Source organism: Protobothrops mucrosquamatus, unplaced genomic scaffold (genome assembly GCF_001527695.2).
Source record: "Protobothrops mucrosquamatus isolate PMUCROS unplaced genomic scaffold, P.Mucros_1.0 scaffold418, whole genome shotgun sequence".
Taxonomy (NCBI): Eukaryota; Metazoa; Chordata; class Lepidosauria; order Squamata; family Viperidae; genus Protobothrops; species Protobothrops mucrosquamatus.
This window is the reverse complement of record NW_015386747.1, coordinates 61,850-83,986: the sequence shown is the minus strand read 5'-3', so window position 1 is coordinate 83,986 and position 22,137 is coordinate 61,850. Positions and strand designations below refer to the sequence as shown.

Genomic DNA, 22,137 nt, shown 5'->3' with positions numbered 1-22,137 from the left:
TTGAAGCAATACAGTATTTTCCTTAGAGAGAACACTGGCACAATAGCAGCCCACAAAACTTGTGTTTCAGCATTTTAGGAAGAAACCATGCAGACTCGGAAGCAGAACTATCAAATATTTAAATGTTTCTCTTGATTGTACATGTGAAATAAATGTCTATTGAGTAGTGTATTTTTTTCCTAATTATAAAGAAACCCATTTGAGAGTATCCTTGTGCTAAGTGTAAGGGAAAACAAACAAACAGGAGATTATGTTGTCGGAGTGGTAGAACCCTCTTAATCACTGTTAATGTGCTAGTATAGATCACCGTTCTGAATGTATGCACGTTACCTGCGCACGTTATTTCCTTCCTTTCAGCCTCCCGAGCTTAAGGGGAGAGGTGGCTTGGTGGTGTGGCCAAAGCTGTGTCATGCAGCATTCACAACTCAGGGTGACATTGACCACGGAATGGACTAAAACACTGTGTGTGTGTGTGTGTGTGTGTGTGTGAGAGAGAGAGAGAGAGAGAGAGAGAGAGAGAGAGATTCTGGCTCAAGATCACCCCAAGATGGTGGCTGGGACGCTGGCACTGCACTGGAGGTGGCTGCTAGTTGGCTGGAAGTGCGGGAGCTCTGGATCCCCCTCCTCACGCTTGACAAGGGCCAAGCGGCACAATTCCTCAGCACAAACTTGTAGCAAATGGGGCACAGCAGCCATGTTGCTTTCTGTGGCAATTCTTTCCTTAGCTGTGGCAAAAAGGCAGTCTTTTCTCACCAGGGGCTCTATCTGGAACAACTCCCTAGCGCCCCCCCCCCCCCATGTAACCAGATATGTTAGGATTATCCCAGTTCTAAAACTCTTTTTTATGGGGCTGTTATCACTTTCCCAAATAATGTGCTAAAATAAGAGAGGTCCAGGGAAGAATTTCAGAGAACACAAAGCTTTTATCCCCCCTAAAATTGTCTAGTGCACCCGATTTGCTCTTGGGAAGCCACGGGGTTTCCAAACGCTTCCCCCTGCCCAGAGTCCTCAGGCAGGAGGACTGGCATCCAGCCCTCCCCCACCCAGCAGGTGCCAAAGGTGTGAGAAAAGCTGGCATTTTATTCTAAGTCAAGAGGAGAGAGGCAAGCTGATGCAGCCATACAAACCACACAAGTGCTGCTTAAACAGCACGACCCACAAGACCATTAGAAGGCTAAGTTGTTTGGAAAGCAAAGCCAGACCAAAAGCCTCCCCCATGCAGCACTCGGCCCCAGCCAGGCCCCCACTGGCAGATCCTGGAGGCGGTAATAAGAGCAGCTCACCCTCCGGTCTTTTCTTCGCTCCCTGTTCAGTCGCCCCATGGATATATGCAGTATCCCTTACTTTTGTGAATTCATTCCCTACTTTTTTTCATTCCACTATTCTGCAAGACAAAATCCCATGCGTACATTTACACACTACTAAAGCAGCCCCCCCCCACCGCTTTCCTTCTGCAGAAACCAAAAGATCCCAAATGCGATCCAAGAATGGGCCAGAAGCCTCGGCCTTTGGCTAGGACTCTGCGATTGCCCTTTCTTCATTTTGGCTGCTTTTTTCAGCTCCGTCTCATTGTCCCAGAGAGCACTGCAGGCACTGAGGGGCAGGAGAATAGAAACCATCACCATTTCAGGAGGAGGAGAAGGAGGAGGGTGTTTCCCTTGGGTTTCCAGGCAGGGACTTGGAACTCCCAAGACCAATACAACTGGTTTTTTTTTTGGACGGCTGGTGGTCTCCCGGGCAGCATCCTCAGCACACCCACCGGCCCCTTTTATGTGCCAGCAAAAAGCAAGTTGGCATTTCAAGGATGATCTTGCCAAGGTTTTCCATTGTTAATCCTCCACTCGGCTCAATCCCAGCAGCAAAAGGCCTCCCTTTTCATGGCTCAGCACTTTGGCCTTGTCTTGCACAAGCAAGAAAACCCTCCCTCGTTTCACCAGCGCAGAAGGCAACGTTCCCCCGACAGAGATGCCTGCCTGCACTGGGCTCCGGTTCCCCTTAGCCCCAGCAGCCATGGAGCTAACAGGCAACCGAAGGCCGGTTGGAGGAGAGCCCTTGGAGACCAGCGATCCCTGTACGAGAGAGAAGAGCCTGGAATTGCTGTAACGCCATTTTGGCTTCTCTTTGTTTCTTGTTAAGGTTAATTCGGAGATCAGAAAGGCAGAGGCTTCCGTTTACCACGAACAGCAGGAAAAAAGTTGCCACTTTAAGTAATCCAACATGCACTGTGACAGAAAAGTGGACCATGTGAATTTTTTAATGTTTACATTTTTTATGTATATAATTATAGCTATACATTTTGAAAAACAGATTAGTCTTGTGATTGTGCTAATTTAACTGTTGGTGTTGCGATTATAACTTATTTTCCAATAAAGAGTTAAAAGGAAGAGCCTGAAACTTGTCAAAATGTTCCTCAGGAAGGGAGGCCACCAGGTGATCCAAACGGCTGGTGCAGGCTTATCAACAGCCATCCTCTTGGACAGGCATGACAGCATTGCCAACAGTACTTAAGTCACGTGTGGCAGGAGCATTCCAGGATGCCAGGCAACTGAGTGGGAGCAGGTGTCCTGCCCCAGCCTGAGACCTGATGGGTCTTGTTCTCAGGTATCAAGGAGCCCCAGTCAAACCAAATGATGGGGGAGCCACTATAAGCAGCAGCAGCAGCAGCAGCTTCTTTGTCTTCCATTGATGCCACTGGAAGGCTCAGCTGTAAAACTCTGCAATGTAAGCCGTTATTTTCATTGGAGAGCCCCAAAGAAACAGGAGCTTGGGGCAAAAGGCATCTAGCAGCCCCACAGAATCCTCAGGACCCACACAAGGTCTCATCACAAGGCATTCAGGAAGTGAGAAAGTCATGTCCCCACCAGAAGGAACAGGCCCAATGGGAGCGGGGGAAGGCAAAGGAGATCCCTGAATGTGTTAAGGATGGGAGGACTTCCTTGAACTGATCGGCACTCCCATGCATTGGCTGAAGTTGAAAAGAGCCCCAGATTTTATTGTACTTACACTGAAAAAAGTTGAAATAACTGAAAAAAGTTGGCTGAAAAGCACAAATTTTAAGACCTAAAAACAGTAAATTGAACTTTGTCTAATGACAAAATAAACCTTGTCTGAGACTGAGGCTCCGGGTCTCCTTACAAGCATTGCCAACATAAAAGAATGAACAATTCCAGCTCACTTCAAAAGAGCCCACCGTTTGGGAACTCAATGGCCAACTTAATACAGCAATGGGCTCTGCAAATAGTGACTTTAAAAAACACTAATAGGCCATTTTTCCTCTTGAAAATTGAGGGACTGCAATACCAAATCTTCAGCAATTAAAGCCAGCCCACGAAAATAATGTGCCAGATCTTTAGATTGAGCTTTACTCAGTTTTGCTTTGCAAGACATCAAACGGTTTCTGTAATTTTTTCCCTCTAAATAGAGGCAATGGGAAGTAGCACAATCCAATTATATGCCACATACATACACACGTACACAAAATAAAACTTCAAGGGGCCTGTGCTAGGTCTTGAATACTCATATGTGGTTGTGTGTGTGAGAGAGAGAGGGGGGGGGGCACAGAAAATCATAAATCATATTTATAACCGTCTACTCTGGAATGCTACTGTAAAAAGCTAGTGGTGCCTCTGGCCACTGTTCCAGTCTCAAGGCCCCGTCTGTGGAAGCAACTCAACCCTCCTTCGGTGGAGATGATCTGGAGGAGGAGCAGGACGGAAGCCAGGGGCAGCAGCAGGCAGGCCACACCCTGGGCATCCAAGGCCATTGGGGCAGAGATCCAGGCAAGCAGCCCTTTTCAAGAACAGGCCAGGATGACCCTGAGGCATCAGGGAGTGGGGTCACCGCTGAGCAGCATTTAATGAGCCACAACCACTCAAGACCACGGAAATAACGGATCTCACATCACTGGACAGAAATCCACATTTACAGTGAGAAGTAAAGAAAGCGCTGGATGGTACCTCTCCCCCGCATGCAATTCTAACAGAGCAAAATGAAAGAGCTGAGGTTTCCTTTAGAAAGAACTTGAGAGAAGCAGATTCTGACTTCTTGGGCAATTCCTCTGCCTGAGGACAAGCAGCAAAGTCCTCTCTGCAAAACACTGTTAAGGATAAAGGAAAGAAGGACAGAGAAAGACCACACGGCATTCACTATTCTCAACTCTCTCCCATCTTCTGGAATCTTTTTGTACAGACCCTGTGAGCCGCTCTCCGTTATTTCTCAGCAGCCAAGCCCAACCTTCCCCTTTTCAGAAAGCAGCAGCAGCAGCAGCAGCTCCCCTCTGCCCAGCATCCTTGCTGCAGCCAGCCAGCCAGGAGTTAAATTCTTTGCTCCGTCCTATTCTGCAGAGAAGAAGGACTGCCGCCCCCAGCCTCCATTTAATTCCCCCGGCTTTTCTTCCTCAGGCCCCGAGGCCCTTTGGCCCACGTGCACCGCTGGCTCCTCTCCCCTCCCTCGGTGGAGAACCTGCCTGAGAAGAGCCAATTTTCAGAGGGAGACTAACTTTATTGGTCAGCTGGGATGGCTAGCTGATGATCCGGCTAATGGCCTGCAAGGAAGGGAACTCCTCCTCCTCCAGGTGCAGGGCTTGGTGAGAAACGAGGTCCTGCTGGGTCAGCACCTGCTGGCAGGTGGGGCAGACGCAGCAGTCAAGGTCGGAAGCCGGCTCGGTCTGCCAAACCACCTTTCGGTTCTTCTTGGACCTGCTCAAGGAGGAGGGGGAGGAGCCAGCTGGAGCTTTGGCCTTCAAGTCATTGTAAGCAGAGAGCAGTTCCTGTTGCTTGGCTGTGTCTGGCAGGAGGACCAAGAGCTCGTTGAAGATCTTCCTGAAGTTCGCGCCCAAGAGCTCCTGGCAGCTTCTGTAGTACTGCTCTGCTGAAATCAGACCCTAAGAAGGAAAATGGGACAGTCAGAAAAAAGAAGTGAAAAAAGCTTCGCCTGAATTGGAGCTAAGACAAGTGGAAGCTCAGACCTGTGGGTGGCACAAATATATTAGATCACAAACACAATCCTTATGTGCAAGAATAAAGAAAAGAGATCCCATGAAAGTTTTTTCTCCATAGCCAAAGAAGTCATCCAATAACAGATCCTTCTCCCACTTTGCATAAGGATTTGGCAATTCCAGCAGGAGAAAGCAAGAAAACAGAACTCATCAAATTTGTAGACAACACTAAGCTGGGGGGAATTGCCAACACTTTAGAAGATAGGCTCAAGATCTAGAGGGATCTTGACAGACTTGAACACTGGGCCCTATCCAACTAAATGCAATTCAGTGGTGAGAAAAGTAAGGTTTTTCACTTAGGCAAGAAAAGCCAAATGCACAGGTACAGAATAGCAGGTACCTGGCACAACAGCAGTAACTGTGAGAGGGATCTAGGAGTCCTAGTGGACCACCTCTCAAGCATGAGCCCGCAATGTCCTGCAGCTGCCAAAAACGTCCATGCAGTCCTGGGCTGCATCAACAGCGGACAGAATCAAGATCATGTTAAGTGTTAGTACCACTGTATACTGCACTGGTGAGACCACCGTTGCAATACTGCGTCCACCTCTGGGCACCACAATACAAGAAAGAGGCCGAGACCCTAGAAAGAGTACAAAGAGCAACAAAGATGACAAGGGCTCTGGAGGCTGGACAGCCATTTGTCTCTGTCTGCTGTGTATTGGCCAGGGACCAGGGCAGACATTTTGCCATGAAAACTTCAGCCATTTCTTGGAATACAATGTCAGGAAGAGAAGACCAAGAAGTAAACAAAGCAGACAAGGGCACTAAAAACAGCAGCAAAAAGCTTTACTCCCCTCTCTGTAAGAGTGCTCATCATGTTGGATCGCAGCCTCAAATGTGAGGCTTCTGGAATCTATTATGTATTCAGCTAAGTAAGAGCTGAATAATCCCCAACCATGGTTTGTTTCGGATGTCAAGGTTTCAACTCTCATCTACTTACAAAGTAATTCATAAAATCTGAAGCACTTTCTATTTCCAGTTCTTTTTAATGAAGTAGAAGCAGGTAAAAACAACAGGCACATAGCAGATGTTTCTGCTGGGTTCTCAAATGACAATCCTATTTAGGGGGCCTCATAGTTTTAAGTATAACTTCTGGGCCGATCCCCAGTTTCTACCTTAGCAATCAGGCCCAAGAAGCCCCGGAAGCTGCCGCCCTCCGTCTCCTCCTGATCCCCCTGAGGTTAAGGGGCATCACCTTCTGCGAGTGGAGAAAGGCTCAGTTGGGAGAAGGCCTCCCTGCCGTCACCCGGGCCAGGGAGAACTGCAGGCCTCCTGGCAGGCCTGGCTTTGGAGCATGGCTCCTGTCAGCAGACAGATCCGATTCTCGCTTACAGACCTTACTCGGGATCAAGGGCAAAAGTCCTGCTTCCCACCAGAATAAGCTCTCGCCCCATTTCTGAGGATAATGCCAAGTCCCCAAGGATTTTTTTTTTGGGGGGGGGGGGACACTGGTCAGCCTGCTTCACTCAATCTTACACATGACTGAGCACACCCAAGGGACCACGCCTGTTAATACCAGAAGATACTGTTTTTCAGCAAATCTCTAAACACATCTCTAATCCTGGAGACCGTTGGTTGAATTAAAAGGCATCTCTCTATTTTGAGACCCGACATGAGTTTGTGCTGGACTCGGAAGAAGCTGGATAGAAAGAATACTGGTATATTCAAACTTTGGGCTTGGAGAAAACTCCTGCGGCAGCCATGAAAATAAACGAATGGACCACTGAACAAACTATTCAGAGTTCTCACCTGAGGCACAACTGGCCAGGCTCAAATTATTCTACCTCGGAGGCATCATGTGAGAAGTCTACCATGCTGGGAAAAGGGGAAGAAAGGGAAGGGGATGACCAGGACTGTGGGGGAGGGACTCAGCTTCAGTAGTGATAGAAGGACCACTTTAGAGACAGACTGTCATGGAAAACATCTATCTATGTACTTGACAACAGCTGACACGGACGTGATGGCACATAAATCCATCAGTCAGTTTGTGCACATTTATGCTACTGGATTGGGGCTTCTTAGGGAGAGCTCTGAAACCCCAATTTTCAAAGATAAGACAGGTATGGAAAAGAAAAAGAGGAGTGTCAAAGAGAACAGTCACGCCGGTCCCCATTGCTCACCAATCCTTTCCCTGAAAGGGGCACCCAAGCAGTCAGGCCCTTCTCTGATCTTGGCAGGGAAGGCAAAAGGAAGCCAAGGTCTTCCTTCTCACTGCAGAGAATGAGGCAAGACTGAGAGAGAAGCGCAAAGGAAGGGATCCTTGGGCCCAGCAATTGCTTTAAAGCTCACAAGAGTTTGCCTCAGTTCCTCTAAATCTGCTAATTTAGATTAGCCTGGAAACAGGGCAGGAGAGTCAACATCCTCTTCACTTTATTAAGACAATCTGACCTAGACAACAAACATTCCTGAATTTGCCCCAGAACCTGGATTGTCTTTGTGCTGAACTTGAATAAGAAACAAAAAAGGCTTGTACCAACTTCAGTGTCAAGTAGCCAACATTTCTTTATTAGATTTACATCCCCCTTTCATTCTGGAGTCAAAGAAGCATCCCAAATATTCCCCATTGTTTCCCCATTGCTCAGCTATGATCGTGGGACCTAGAGTCATCCAGTGAGCTTCCGTGGCTGAGGATGGCTTAGAGTGGGGTTCTCTCTGTTCTTAGTCCAACACCTTCCCTATTCCCCTCCATCAGCTCTCAGACATGACGATCACTCGGCTCAAATCAAACCTTTATTATGGGCCTTTGGGCCAAAAAGGACAGCAGTAAAATGCACAGACCTGTAATTATGAATAAAACAATAAAGTTACATAAAATATACTATTAAGGCGACTGTAGTACAAATAGCGATGACAATCACCGCCATTTGTGCTAAATGTCAATTGTAGATAGGGCGGATACACCAAATCGAGCCATCTGGAAAGACCCGTCAGTCCTGGTCAAATAGAAGCCGTGACTGACAGGGAGACTATGCAGCCTCTGCCAGGGCAGTTCTTTAAAATGGGATCAATATATCCCTTCTCCGATTCCCTACAGAGAAAGGACATCGCTTAAGGATTCCACGGAGCCCTCTCCGCATGGACAGAAGCACTGCTGCAAAGGGATGTTTTTATACTGCTTCCCCTAAACTGCAGGGAGTAGTGCATCCAACTTGGCCAAGGTGAAAGCCCAACAAAATTTCAGAAGGTGAATTGAAGAGAGATAAGATGATGGCACACACCTATGTCAGAAGAATCCATGACCTGCAGAATTGGATACGAGGTTTAAACTGGTTTGAAAAACAATATTCCAGATATGCTGTTTAATCAGACTGCTAGCTGGTTAATCACCATGTCAGTCTCACTTCTACCAACAATAACGAATACTTTCTCACAAAGAGATGTTCACCTAAAGACAGATTCACAATTCTGAGGAAAACCCCACAAGCGTCAGCTGCGCCATGAAATTACTGGAAAATTAATTTCCTGGCTACTCACCTGCCTGAACTGCCCCGAGTACGTCTTAAATTTGTTGAACTGAGATTCATCTTCTTGAAGAAATTCTCTGATTGACTGAATTAGCCGGATGTTCCGTTGCTGGAAGTTGTCCAGGATCAGATAGGGTCCCTGACAGAGTTTGGGCCTGTTTTTAGAAAAGAAAAACGTAGCTATCTGTACAGAGAAGCACCAAGTGATCTATCGCTGTTGTTCTCTGAAGCTGTGAAGAATATCCCCAGCCAGAAATTCCTAAACCGGATGCCAGAGCCCAGAATCAAGAATTCCTAGAGGTGGAAGAGGCCACCATTTGCCCAGGGCCAGAATCCAAAATCCAACCATCTCAGACAGATGCCTGTCCAAAGGGCCACACAGCCAGGGCTCCTGTCAAGGTTCTGCTACAATGGGCCTGCCTTCCAGGGGGGCTCAGGGCTCCTTCTCTGCAATATCCCCCCCCCCGGTTGTCACAGATGCCTCTAACCCAGGCATCATCCGGCCTGTGATGTGGCTAGATGTGGGGCCGCCCTGGAGACAGTGAGGGACCGGCCCCTGCTGCCTTGGCCCCGACCGGCCGGGAGCCGATCTACAACTTCATGGCAGCCATGGGTGCCGGAACGTGGTCAATCTTAGATCCGCAGGGCTGCCCTAGAGACAGCGAGGGGCGCACAGGTGGCAGCGAAAAACAGGCAAGAAACGCAGCTGGGGAGGGGTCACTCTCTGTGAGGAATGAGGAAAGAAACCTCCTGGAGGTGACCAGCAAATGGCCCTCGCTCACTTCACACACCCCTGGACTCCAGGGGCGGGGACACCGCAAGCGGAGTGAGGGTCCACATTACCTGCACAACGCTGTCCAGCCCCAGCCTGCCCGGTTTTAGCAGGCAGCGACACGCTCTCCTCACAGCACAGAGAGGCCGGGCCGGGCGAGGTGAAGCTGGTGAGAAGCCGAACCTGCGTTGAGTGCACAGGGGCAGGCAGCGCGCGGGGCCTGGCGTCCCGGGTGAAAGGGAAGCGCTCAGAAGGCGGTCAGCCTGCGGGGCAAAATGGTCACCCGGGACATCAGGCCCCCCACGCTTGCCACCTCCTGTGCGCCCAGGCAGGTTCGGCTTCTCACCAGCTTTGCCTCACCCACCAGCTGGGGGCTGGGCGTCGTCGCATAGGTAAGGTGGACTCTCACGCCACTGGCGGCATCCCCTCTTCTGGAGCCCACTGAGCTACGTGTCGGAAGTGGGCAAGGGCCATTTGCTGGTCTCCTCCAGGGGAGGGCGCCTTTCCTCATTCCTCACGGAGGGCGGCCCCTCCCCAGCTGCGTCTCTTGCCTGTTCTTCTCCCTCCCCTCCCTCATCGCAAATATCTTCCCACCACTCTGCTCTTAAGACTGTGTGGCTCCGGTCCAGGAATTTTAAGTTTCTGTTAATAGGGAGGGAGGGTCTGAGGGAAGTCCTTCCTTAGCACTTGGCCACCAGCAGTCCTGCTGCCCTTTCGCCATCCCCTTGCCCCCTCCTCCTGGCCTCTCCTGGTGGTCTTCCATCCTATTGCTGAGGATGTCTCCCTCTGACCCACACACTTTGCCACTAGGAGCAACCTGGTCAAGGAGAGTGAGCACAGCAGCAGCAGCCTCAAGGAGGAGGTAGCGCAGCTGGGCGCCCCCTCGGGAAAGTGGGGCTGGGCTGGAGGATCCCGGGAGCTCTCAAGGGTCAAATCTTTTCAGTACACTTACAGAAAGGAAGACTTTGTAAATCTAAGCAGTAGTTAATAAATAGAACAGAGAGGCTGCAAAATATTAGCAGCAGCTGTTTAAGCTGTCAAGTATAAAATGGACTACCATAAAGATAATCTCTACAACCTTGAGCAGAAAACCCCAGGCCGATCCTTCTGGAGAGAGCATCTCCCCAGTCCCCAGAGGCCTTCCTCCCTGGCACCACCGCCTGAGGCTCAGACGCTGGCAAAACCGGCACCGGAGCCACTCAGAGGAGACTGGAAGCACCGGAGACCCGGAAGGGCAACGCTCTCACTTACTCTTTCACAGGAGCCGAGGCATTTTCTGAAACACTGCTGGGTGGAATAGGAGTGAAGCCAGGGGGTGGTTTACTAAGAGGCACCGACAGCCCAGGAGGGGGTGGGGGGCCATTAAGTAGCACCACAGAATTGAAGCCTAAAAAACAGGGAGGAGAGAAAGTTAGAAAGCAGTTAGAGCAGGCACGGACGGCCCCAAGCTGCTTCACCACTCTCGCCCTTGTCGCATCCTGACCCCCTAATCCTAATCCCAGTTCAATAAAGAAGTTATAAAGCCACGAGGTGTAAGAAGCAAATGCAACTCAGCGGTGGAGAACATCTGAGCCGTAGGACAGAATCCCAGGGCAGCCACTGCTAAAAGGGTTCCAGGCAGGTGATCTGGAGGAGGAGAAGAAGAAGATGGCCCGGAGGGAAGGCTCAAGGCCTGAGCCTGCTGCTGCTCAGTGTCTACTCCGTGCCTAAACCAGCTCTCCATGAAGGGCTGAGGGAAGGCTCCGATATCTGGCTGCCCATCGGTGCAGCCAGAAACCTCAGCACAGCTTGCTTCCCAAAGCCAAGTTCAACTGCCCCATTTTGCTTTCCTGCAGCTCTTCCAGGCCTTTCCCCAAACCCAGGATTGAGGAGGAGCCCTTACCTGGGGGTGGAGGCATCCGAGGTGGCCCGGCATTCCCAAGGGCTGGAAAGTCTTCCTGAGGCAACAGGCACTGGCCACCCCCGTGTGGCTTCTTAAGGCCCGGGGGCTCTTTGGAAGCACTGCACGGCAGCGTGGACTTTTCTGCGTGGCCGTTCACCAGAGCGGCAGAGGTGCTGGGCAGGTTAGGACCGGCAGCGATGGCCGAGGGCTGCTCAGCATCTTCCACCTTCTCGAGAGAGTGGAGGGCGTCTGGCATCTCCTGCAAGCCGGACGGCGAGGCTGTTCTCAGCTTCTCAGTCCCAACCTTCTTCTTCTTACCCACTTTGGCAAAAGTCTGAGAGTTAGAGGCTGCCAGCAACGAGGACACATCCACCATTGTTGGTGCGCTGCGGATTTCCTGAGTGGGCACACTGCCGCTGCCATCCTGAGAGTTGCCAGGGAGCATCACCTTGCTCTTCTTGCTTGCTTTACTGCTGCCGGGAGGGGCCCCTTTCCTGGCCGGCTGGCCGGCGGTGGCCAGCCCGGCTCGGGCCATGTTCTTGCTGGAGCCACCACTCCAGGCCGAGGCAAGGGTCGACACCATCTTACTGCTTGATTGGACTTTGGAGACCAGGGCGGGGAAGTCCTCCTCTTGAAAGCCTGTCTTTTGAGCTGTAGCCATGTAGGACAAGGGCAGAGCGGCAGAGACCACGGGCGGAGCAGAGGAGAAGGAGAGCCTGGGAAAGTCCTCTTCATCAAGTTTTACTGGCGCCAACTGAGATGAGCTGAAAAAGAAACCACTTAGGTAGGACAACCCCTCCCTCTGCAACCTTATTTATTTATTTATATTTGAATTTATATTTGAATTTATATCCCGCCCTTCTCCCGTAGGACTCAGGGCGGCTGACAATCTATTTAAAATACATACAGGACAATACAAATTTAAAATTAATTAAAAAGAATATTAAATATTTGTCGAATTAAAATATAATTAAAACCCCCCTAAAAATTACCCTAGGCCAGTCCTGCAAGCTGGAATAACCAAGTCTTGAGGGCGCGGCGAAAGGAAGGGAGATCCGGGATAACCCTGATCTCTGGGGGCAGTTCATTCCAGAGGGTGGGAGCTCCCACAGAGAAGGCCCTCCCCCTTGGGGTCGCCAGCCGGCACTGTCTGGCCGACGGCACCCTGAGGAGACCCACTCTATGGGAGCGTACCTTGAGGCAAAGATGCCCATCTGGGACTCCAGTCCCTATTTGTGGGTGGGGATGAGAGACTCTTTCCAAGCCCAGCTGAAGCCAGACAAGGCTCTGAGGGTGGAGAGAACAGAAGGGCAGTCTAGACCCAAGTGCCCTGAGGATTAGTGAATGTTTCAAGGCAAACCCTCCATGTGGCTTCAAAGGGGCACCAGAGGACTTCCAGAGGGGAGCAATTTTAGCCACTGGGGGCAGTCCTGAAAACGTGAGAGAGGCCGAGTTCTTTCCCACAGCAGCCGTGGGAGAAAGCAGAAGCAGCCTCACCATCGCTGGCGTTAGATTCTAAGGCTGGAGGGAGGCTTCCTACACTCTCTTCTCTGCCTCACAATTCGGACCTGAAGCTTCAAGCTGGCAGAAGGAAATGGATCCAGGTTTGGAGGGAGAAACAGGGGTGTCTGTGCAGACTTAGCAAAGGGCCATCACAACTGGAGGAGAGAGAGCTTTTCTGAAATGGCCTTAGCCGTTATGCTCTGAAGACTGGAGTCTGACCCGTTTCTGCAAGGCCTTCCTCACATCTTGTGGGGAGAATCCCTGATCTTTTGGCCAGTTTATTTCTCCACACAACCAAAGACTCACCTCTGCACAGAATTCACGGTTGGCGAGCCGACGGCAGGAAAATCATCTTGCCTTAAGGCAGCCTTGGGAACCACTTCCTTGGGAACTTAGGAAAAACAGAGGACACAACCTAATCAAAAGGGCCATTGAGAGTCCAACAAGAGGCACGAAGGAGCCCAGAGCCCGAGGCAAAGCCCGCCAGAGTTCTTCAGGACAGAGCGAGGGCTCACCTGGTTCTTCGGATGAAGGCTTCACCCCTCGCTTAGAGATGGTTGGGTCAGGATCTTTGGCATCTTCCTTCTTGGCGCGACAGTTGTCCTCTTTGTCCTCAACCCGTTTTTTCTCTTCTTGCCTTTTGGCAGCCACTGATGCCCGAACAGCTGCGGCAACATCTCGGTCTTCTTCTTCTCTACAGAATTTTTCAAATCAACAAAACAAAGAGAAGTCGCATAGAAGTATTTCCCATACTTCCCAGGAGGGGAACAAGCAATGCTAAGATACTGTGGGCAAGACTCAGGAAAGGCAACCTGTTGTGGGGGAGGGGATGGATAACACCAGGAAGAAGTTATTAACCTAGACATCTCCTCACCTTTGAATCACAGCTGGAGGATCCAACAACCAGATCCAATTGCTACCCATTAGAACACAGCAAAAGGAAAATGCCCTTTCTCTCAACTTGTCATCGCCTCTTGAACATGGACCGGCATGCCCCACAATTAACGCTTTGCATAGAGAGTGATATTAGCCTTCACAACACCCTCTGGCCAGAAGCCGTTCTAGAATATCTAGCACTGGGGACCCACCAGCCACCCAAATATGGAAAGCTGCTGCTGTCCACATGCACCTGAAATGCGGCCTCAAGCCCAGCTCAGACTCCAAGGACTTGGGGATGGGGGGAGGAGGGAGCCTGTGATGAACCTGAAGCTGATTCTGCTGGCAAGTGTCCAGAGTGACTCAATCCAGCTGCCAGATGACCAGGAACCCGATCCCAAGCGACTACAGTCCTGTAACATGCTACTCTCCACACTGAGCGCAGTAAAGGCACTTAGTAGGTCTCACCTGACAGGGTCAGTCCAACAGCTGCCCAGTTGCAGCCCTCTGGAACGAACCCTTCTAATTTAGATTATGTGCCTGCATCTGTCACTCTCGTCCTGGACCAGCTGACAACTACCCACCAATATCAGGACTCCTGGACTATGACTCAATACTTCTGCCTGCTGCTTGGATCTCTTTGCAGATAAGCTTCAGATTGTGTTTGGCATTTTGCTAACGTGCACCTTTGCTCTCTATCTGCTGCTGCTGCCACCAGCATTTTGCGTTAAACAGAAGGCAATCCCTGTAGGAGAAGGACCAGCTGAGCTGGAAGGTGAGATTAAATGTGTCATCACTGCTTTGTCACAAGAAACCCAAGTCCAGCCCCTCCTCCCCTGAATTCCATCAACCCTTATCTAGCACCAGTTTAGCCTTGACCGTTAGTTGACTACGTTCTTGTGTATACAAAGCAATAATAAAAGTCTTCTGTGCTTTGAACTCATTGGATACTCTTGGTTATTTGGGTCTGACAATTCTTGAAACCTGCTCTCCGAGTCTGCATGACTGATGCAGGGAAGAGGAAATGTAGGTTCCATCTTAGGCCCAGCACTCTTCAACATCTTCATAAATGATTTAGATGAGGGAATAGAAGGGAAACTCATCAAATCTGCAGATAACTAAACTGGCAGGAATAGCCAATACCCCAGAAGACAAGGAGGAGCTTGACAGACTTGAACACTGGGCTCTATCTAACAAAAGGAAATTCAATGGAGAGAAAAGTAAGGTTTTACAGTTAGGCAGGAAAAACCAAATGTAAAAGTTACAGAAATATGGCTCAAAAGCAGATTGTCAGAAGGATCTTGGTCTCAATGGACAATCACTTAAATATGAGCCAGCAGTGTATGGCAACAGCCAGAAAAGTAAATACAATCCTAGGCTGCATTAACAGAAGGATAGAATCAAAATCACGTGAGTATTAGTAGTCAAATTTTAGTAAGACCACATCTGGAATACTGTGTCCAGTTTTGGTCAACTCATTATAAAAAAGATACTGAGACTTTGGAAAGAGTGCAGAGAGAAGCAACTAAGATGATTAAGGGGCTGGAGACTAAAACATATGAAGAACAGTTCAGGAAATGAGTATGAATAGTCTAGAGGAAAGAAGGACCAGGGGTGACATGATAGCAGTGTTCCAATATTTGAGAGACTGCCATGAAGAAGCCTCTTTCCAAAGGATGGCCAGAAACTGGCCTGGTTTGTATAAACAGAGATATAGAATCAAGATCACATGAAATATTAGTACCGCTTTATAAAACCCTAGTAAGACCACACCTGGAATACTGCAGCCAATTTTGGTCACCATACCACAAAAAGATGCTGAGAGTTTGGAAAAAAATCAGAGAAGAGCAACTAAGATGATCAAAGGCCTGGAGACTAAAACATATGAAGAACGGCTGCAGGACTTGTGTTTGGCCAGTCTACAGAAAAGAAGAAATAGGGGAGATATGATAGCAGTGTTCCAATATTTGAGGGGCTACCACAAAGAAGAAGGGGTCACTTTATTCACCAAAGCACCAGAGGGCAGGACAAGAAACAATGGTTGGAAATTGACCAAAGAGAGAAGCAACCTGGAATTAAGGAGAAAGTTTCCAACAGTGAGGACAATTAACCAGTGGAACAGCTAGCCTGCAGAAATCATGGGCGCTCCATCACTGGAGATTTTTAAGAAGAGGCCAGACAATCACCTGTCTGAGGTGGTATAGGTTCTTATGCTTGAGCAGGGGGCTGGACTAGAAGACCAGGTCCCTTCCAGCTCTATTCTATTCTAAACTGGAATAGGAAACTATTATTTAAAGTAGGTTTTCCATTAAAGCCAGCATTGCCGTTAGTTAATTTATAGAGCACAAGGCAAAAAAAAAAAAAAAAGGAGAACGTGGATTATGCCATGAGGAGTGAGAAGCTTTTACTGCAAGCTTCTTCTGGGCTGGCCTCTCTGCACAGGTCCCAGCCTGGTTTTGACTACATCCTGAAGCCAAATGGCTACTTCTCAGTTTGCATTCCAAGCTCCTGCCCACCTCAATGGAAACCACAACCGCTGCTCTTACCTCTTGTATCGCCAGCTGCCTCTCCTGTTCTGTTGTCCACCTCGGGCTCCTGACCTGCCTCCTCTCACCTGCCTGTTATATCTATCAACTTCCTCATAGTCTTCACCACCGACAATACCTGGAACATAAACACAAGACTAAGACAATCTAAAAAAAGAAAGCTGAATTCTAGGCTTGATTTATACGCAAGTCAAGTTAGTTAACATTTTTATTCTAGTCAGAGGGCAGCGCAGAAGACCTTGTCATCCTGGCATCCCCAATTTCACCAGGCAAATCCTTCAACCCATAAGGACTGCAAACATGAAATTCTGAAATTGAGCACAGATAGTGCTCAAGTTACGACCATTTGTTTAGTGGTGGTTCAAAGTTACGATGGCCTTGGGAAAAAATGACTTGGAATCTGTACTTGTACTTACAACTGTCACACAGGACACCTCCCTAGTCACAGGGTCACAGTTTGGATGCTTGGCAACCAGCTCACATTTAAATCCAGTTGCAGCACGACTGCCATGTGCCACCTTTTTTTGCTGATTTCTGGCATAAAACTCATTGGGGAAGCTGGATTTGCTTAACTACAAGATTTGGTTAATATTGATTCACTTACCAACTGCCATAAAAATTGTCATAAAATTGGTTCCCATTAATGACCGCAACGACTTATGAGGGAAATTCTGGTCCCAACTGTGGTCATAAGTGGAGGACTACCAGCAAGATTTTGAAAAAAAAATTTTGGGCATTTTTCACTTAAACATCTGAGCAGATATTCTATACTTTTTCTGTCCTATGAGAAAGTGGAGTTCTGAAGGGAATGGTGAGGGAGTAAATGAAAGGGCAAATCGGGAAAACAGTGATGCCCGGCTGTGCCCAAAGGAACCGAGCAGGCAGTTCCACCTGGCTGGGAAGCAGCCACCAGAGGCTCCCTGCCCCCCCTCCGGCCCAGCCTACCCTCGCTTCTCCGCTGGTGTCTCGGGGCATAGTTGAACTGCAAGTCAATCTGCCGATTCTGCCTGGCTTCAGCTCGGTTTTTGCTGTGACAAGCTGTCTTGTGTGCTTTGTAGTCGATTTCGGTCCGAAAGGCATGGGTGAATTGCTCGGTGCTGCACCGACCTTCTTCGCAGAGGAAATGCTTCTCCCGGAAGTGTTCGCGGAGATACTCATAATCGCTGCAAGACAGAGAGACAGTGCACGGGTGCTTGTGGGCTCCATTCTGCTCTCAGATGGAGGCAATGATAGAAAGGGAGGCCAACCCAAAGTTACTCCACTGCACCAGTTTCTGGAATCATCCTGCAACCTCAGTGATGTATTTTCAGCCCAAATCTTAAAATACTCGCCTTTTCACAGGAACAGAAGACAGGTAGTCCAACCCCAACCTCCCTTGTATGCAGGATCTGCTAAATCTACAGACTACACATATTGTATATAAAGCTTCTTAAACTTAAACTGTTCCTCATAGGAAGAGCTTTCCAGTCGCCCTCTGGGAAGCTCTTCTCTGAACTTTCTCCAGTTTGTCAACTTTGATAACAAGACCGGGCCCCGTATTCCACAGGAGAATTGAGGGAGAACAGGGTTTAGTGGAACAACTGCTTCCCATTATCTAGATTTTAAGTTTCTGTTAATACAGAATCTCAAAACAGTGCTTGCTTTTCAACAGCTGCACCCCACTGTTGTCTCTCATTCAACTGTGTTCTAGATTCTAGAAGAACATCCAAATTCTTTTTCTGTGAACCTATATTCTTCAATTAATTTTTAAGTATTTGCATTACAATAAAATAGTGGCACTTTGCATATTCTGTTTCCTGTAAACTTCACTGTTTGTTAGTTTTCAAATTTTAAATAACTGCAATCTCTCCAGAGAAAATTGAAAATTAGTCAGATTAACAGCATAATGAGCAAGCAAATAAAAGAAGGGAAATAATGAGCCCAATTTGACTATCAGCATGAAGCTTGTTGACCACGGCAAGGCGGGGCCCAGCCCTTCATCTTGTCAGCTACTGTTGTCTCTTTCCCACCCAGTACCAGCTCAGGGGCATACTGCAAACTGTTCCAGAGTCAAAGATGTAGTGTGAGCAATTACTATGATTGCTGTCAGCCCAACTTGATCAGACCAGGAAATCAACTCCACTGGAAGGTTAAATCTATTTTTTATTGAGATTGGCAACCTTATAAGACTGATTATGCTGTGCCTTCTCCTTTCTAGAGTTCAGTGAATTAGGGAGGCCTCTGTCTGAGCCATCTGGATATTTTTATCAAAGTCTTCTTCCTTACTCTCTAGCGACAATTTGGGGGCTCAGCTGGAGTCACAGACCTGTAATATTCTTGAGCTCCATCAGAATCACAGAAGTGGCAGAAATAGTGGTCTCTCCTCAGGTGCTTTAGCAACTCATCATTATCCAAATATCGCTCGTCACAAAATTTACACAAGGGGTGCCCACGGTGAGATGTGTCATCAGGATCCCCATGGATTCTGTGCCGAGCAAGATCCTTGCGTGAATACCATTTGCGCTCATATGTAAAGATCTGGAACGCAAGAGGGAACGTCCTTCACATTTTCATAGAAACGGATCGCCCAAGATGCGAGCCTCCCCCCCCCCCAGGCCCTTCATCTGCGTCCCTCCCCACCGCTTGCCTTCAGGTGCTTCACGCAGAGCTTGCAGCAAAAGAGCTCGTGCTGCTTCCTCATGTGCTGCTCCAACTCCACAATGGCAGGAAATGCCCGGGACTCCGAGCACAGAGGGCATTCGTGCTGCAGCAGCTTCCTAGGAGGGGGAAAGGCGCACATGAGGGACAGCAGCCGCAGGACGCCTCAGCCCCTCACCCCAGTTCTCGCATGGGGGCATCTTTCCCTCTGCCTTTGCGCACACTAATTTCACAGCAGCTTTTGTGCTTTCCCCCCCCTTCCTTTCCTATGCTCTGTGGGTTTTTATTAAATAAATACATAAATGTAAGGTTTTGCATAAAAAGGCAAATACATTTATTTTGCATAATTCTTTCTGCACAGTACAAGAGCAGTTTCCTCTCAGTTTGGTTAGCTGCCTCTCTGACTCCTAAACACACTGGTAAAGAACTCCAGGTACAGGTGAAATTCTCAATATACATATACACATGAAATATTTCACATTTGAAAGCAAAAGTGTTTGTCAGAATTCTTGCATTAGTACTTTACATTTTTCTTAATTCATACTAATTGGAGCTTGGAGAGCTGTGTTTCTTGATCATTTCCAGACTAACAATTGCTACAGTTCTGGCAAGTGCTGCCCAGAGGGTCTCCCGGAAAATTCATTCATTTCATTCACTCTCCAGACAATTTTCAAATGTACCTGATCTGAAAATCATAGTAGTTCCTTTGCTGACTGGTCAGCTAAGACAATAAGCTAAAGAACATTTACCTATAGAGAGCATAAATCTTTCCATCAGCAAAATAGATGTCATATTTCTTCTCATGTTGTAACTGGCTGAGTATGATTGTTGAAAAGGGTGGCAGTTTCTTCCCAAAAACCACCTGTGGAGAGAGAAGTGGGAAGAGGTTGGGAACACAGAATGTCCAGGCCCCAAACAGCTTGCGGCACAAGGAGGCTCCACGGGGCACCTCTGATAGCAGAATTAATATTCACAAGAGAGATCATCGGTCAGAAGAGGAATATGGGGAACTCAAATCCCTAATAAATGCCATCCTAATCTATCCTGCACAGTTGGAGGAGGAAAAACAAAACTGAACAGGCCCACAGCACACATTTCTCTCAAGAGGCTCAGAAGAATGGAAGCGGTGGTCTCACACGGCTTAGCTATTTAATACACAAGCACCTGGAGAAGCTCAACTTTTGCTTTCAGTGAACTAGAGCAGGGCTTTTCAACCGGTGGTACACGTACCACCAAATGTACGTGAGCACCTGGCTAGTGGTATGCGTAGGACGGGTTGAACAGCACTGTAAAACAAAATGTACAAAAAAAGTGTAAAAGTGGATGAGGTGAAGCGGCAGCCGCGCCGCACAGGCTTGTGGCAATGTCAGCTGGAACTGCACGTTGCCTGGGTCCTACTGAGAGCCCAGGATCAAAGCGCGCAGCCCCAGCTGATTGCGGGCAGCCTTGGGGGTGGCAGGCAAGCCTCACGCAGTCTTCAGGGGAGATTCCGCTGGAGCTGCGCGATGCATTGCCTGGGTCCCCCCCGCCCCCACCCAGATGCCCTCACCTCCCCCAAGCGTTTTTTTACTCACCTGCTTTCAGCAGCATTCCCTTTCTCCTGTCCTTCTCAGCCTTTGCCATGGGTTTGTGAGACAAAAAAAAAGTTCCATGAGACTTTCTAACTTCTCGCGAGAAGTTAGAAAGTCTCATGGAAGTTTTTTTTCTGTTTTACCCACAAACACATGGCGAAGGCAGAGAAGCAAAAGGAGAAAGGGAGTGCAGCTGAAAGCAGGTGAGTAAAAAAATGGTTGGGGAAGGCGAGGGCATCTGGGCGGGGGAAGGGGCGCCAACCTTACTCTGCATGGTGGCGGGAGGGTTAACGGCGGGCGCAGGGGGCCCAGGAGGAGCTGCGCAAAGCAGGCAGAGGGGAGGCCAGGCAGATTGTGGGCACTGGCAAGTGAGCAAGAGGGCAGGGGCGCGAATCGGCGTGTGCTCAGAAACGCCGATCTCATGCTCCTGCTCATCTCGCTTGCAGAAACAAAATTCAGAAGACAAGGAAAGGCGTCAAAAGCTGTTGATAGATAGATAGAAAGCAAGTGGAAAGCAAGCAAGTGAGCTGGGCAGGAGCGCGGAATCAGCGTTTCTGAGTACACGCCTATTAGGGGCGTGAATCGGTGCCAATTCCGCGCTCCTGCCCAGCTCACTTGCTTGCTTTCCACTTGCTTTCTATCTATCAACAGCTTTTGACGCCTTTCCTTGTCTTCTGAATTTTGTTTCTGCAAGCGAGATGAGCAGGAGCATGAGATTGGTGTTTCTGAGTACACGCCAATTTGCGCCGCTGCCCTCTTGCTTGCGCAAGCAAGTGAGCTGCGCAAGAGCCCAGAATCGGCGTGTGCAGCTACAGCTGAGCTGCGCTTCTGCTGAGCCACCCAGAAGCATGGATCAGCTGTAGCCCGGTGCTGATCCTGGCGCTTCTACTAAATTAGCAAGCAGCATGTTTTACGGCAAAGCGTGAGCAAGTGAGCTGGGAAGGAGCCCAGGATCGGGGCGCACAGCTACAACTGATCCGCGCTTCTGGACAGCTGTAGCTGCTCTCCTGGGCTCCTGCCCAGCTCACTTGCTCGCGCTTTGCCGGAAAACATGCCGCTTGCTAATTTAGCAGAAGCACAAATCAGCTATAGCCCGGCGCTGATCCTGGCGCTTCTGCTAAATTAGCAAGCAGCATGTTTTCCAGCGAAACGCAAGCGAGCTGGGCAGGAGCCCAGGATCGGGACGCGCAGCTATAGCTGATCCGCGCTTCTGCAGAGCAGCCCAGAAGCGCAGATCAGCTGTAGCTGCTCTCCTGGGCTCCTGCCCAGCTCACTTGCTCGCACTTTGCTGGAAAACATACCGCTTGCTAATTTAGCAGAAGCGCGAATCAGCTGTAGCCCGGCGCTGATCCTGGTGCTTTTGCTAAATTAGCAAGCAGCATGTTTTCCGGTGAAGCACAAGCAAGTGAGCTGGGCAGAGCTCTCCTCTGCCTCTGCGCGTGCACAGGCAGGTTTGGCATGTCGCCATGGCCACCGGCAGCACAGCCACCAGCCACGCTGGCAGCCTGTCCCCTCCCCTTGTCCCTTCCTGGGCACGGAGGGGGGGAGGAAGGAAGGGACAAAGAGGGAGGGAAGTAAGGGACAATGAGAGAGGGAAGGAGGGAAGGAACAATGGAAGGAAGGGAGGGAAGGAAGGGACAAAGGGAAGGAAGGAAAGAAGGAAGGAAGGGAAGGACAGTGAGGAGGGAGGAACAATGGGAGGGAGAGAGGGAGGGAAGGAAGGCTCCCATGCCTGTCCCACCCCCTCCACCAGAGACCCACCGATCCCCCTCACATCCCCGCCCGCACCCCCCACAGGCACCCTGCAACCTGAGTGATGAGCTGGCCACACACCCCCTTGCCATTGACTTCACGTCAAAAAGTTGCAAAAGGTGATCACATGACCCTGGG

At 49.3% G+C, this 22,137-nt stretch overlaps 1 protein-coding gene across 1 annotated transcript in view; it reads right to left on the bottom strand.

Annotated features, from left to right (window-relative positions):
• Window positions 1–4,484: 4,484 nt before the first annotated feature.
• Window positions 4,485–22,137, bottom strand: part of ZNF598 (zinc finger protein 598) — a 23,655-nt gene continuing 6,002 nt past the window's right edge. Inside the window, exons 2-12 of the mRNA XM_015816245.1 lie at window positions 19,426–19,538; window positions 18,666–18,795; window positions 18,345–18,556; window positions 16,985–17,202; window positions 16,040–16,157; window positions 13,133–13,311; window positions 12,924–13,008; window positions 11,115–11,878; window positions 10,484–10,619; window positions 8,471–8,615; window positions 4,485–4,882 (exon numbers count right to left, since the gene is read on the bottom strand). Coding sequence (XP_015671731.1) covers window positions 4,520–4,882; window positions 8,471–8,615; window positions 10,484–10,619; window positions 11,115–11,878; window positions 12,924–13,008; window positions 13,133–13,311; window positions 16,040–16,157; window positions 16,985–17,202; window positions 18,345–18,556; window positions 18,666–18,795; window positions 19,426–19,538 — 2,463 coding nt within the window. The 3' untranslated portion in view covers window positions 4,485–4,519. The remainder of the gene's footprint in view (window positions 4,883–8,470; window positions 8,616–10,483; window positions 10,620–11,114; window positions 11,879–12,923; window positions 13,009–13,132; window positions 13,312–16,039; window positions 16,158–16,984; window positions 17,203–18,344; window positions 18,557–18,665; window positions 18,796–19,425; window positions 19,539–22,137) is intronic.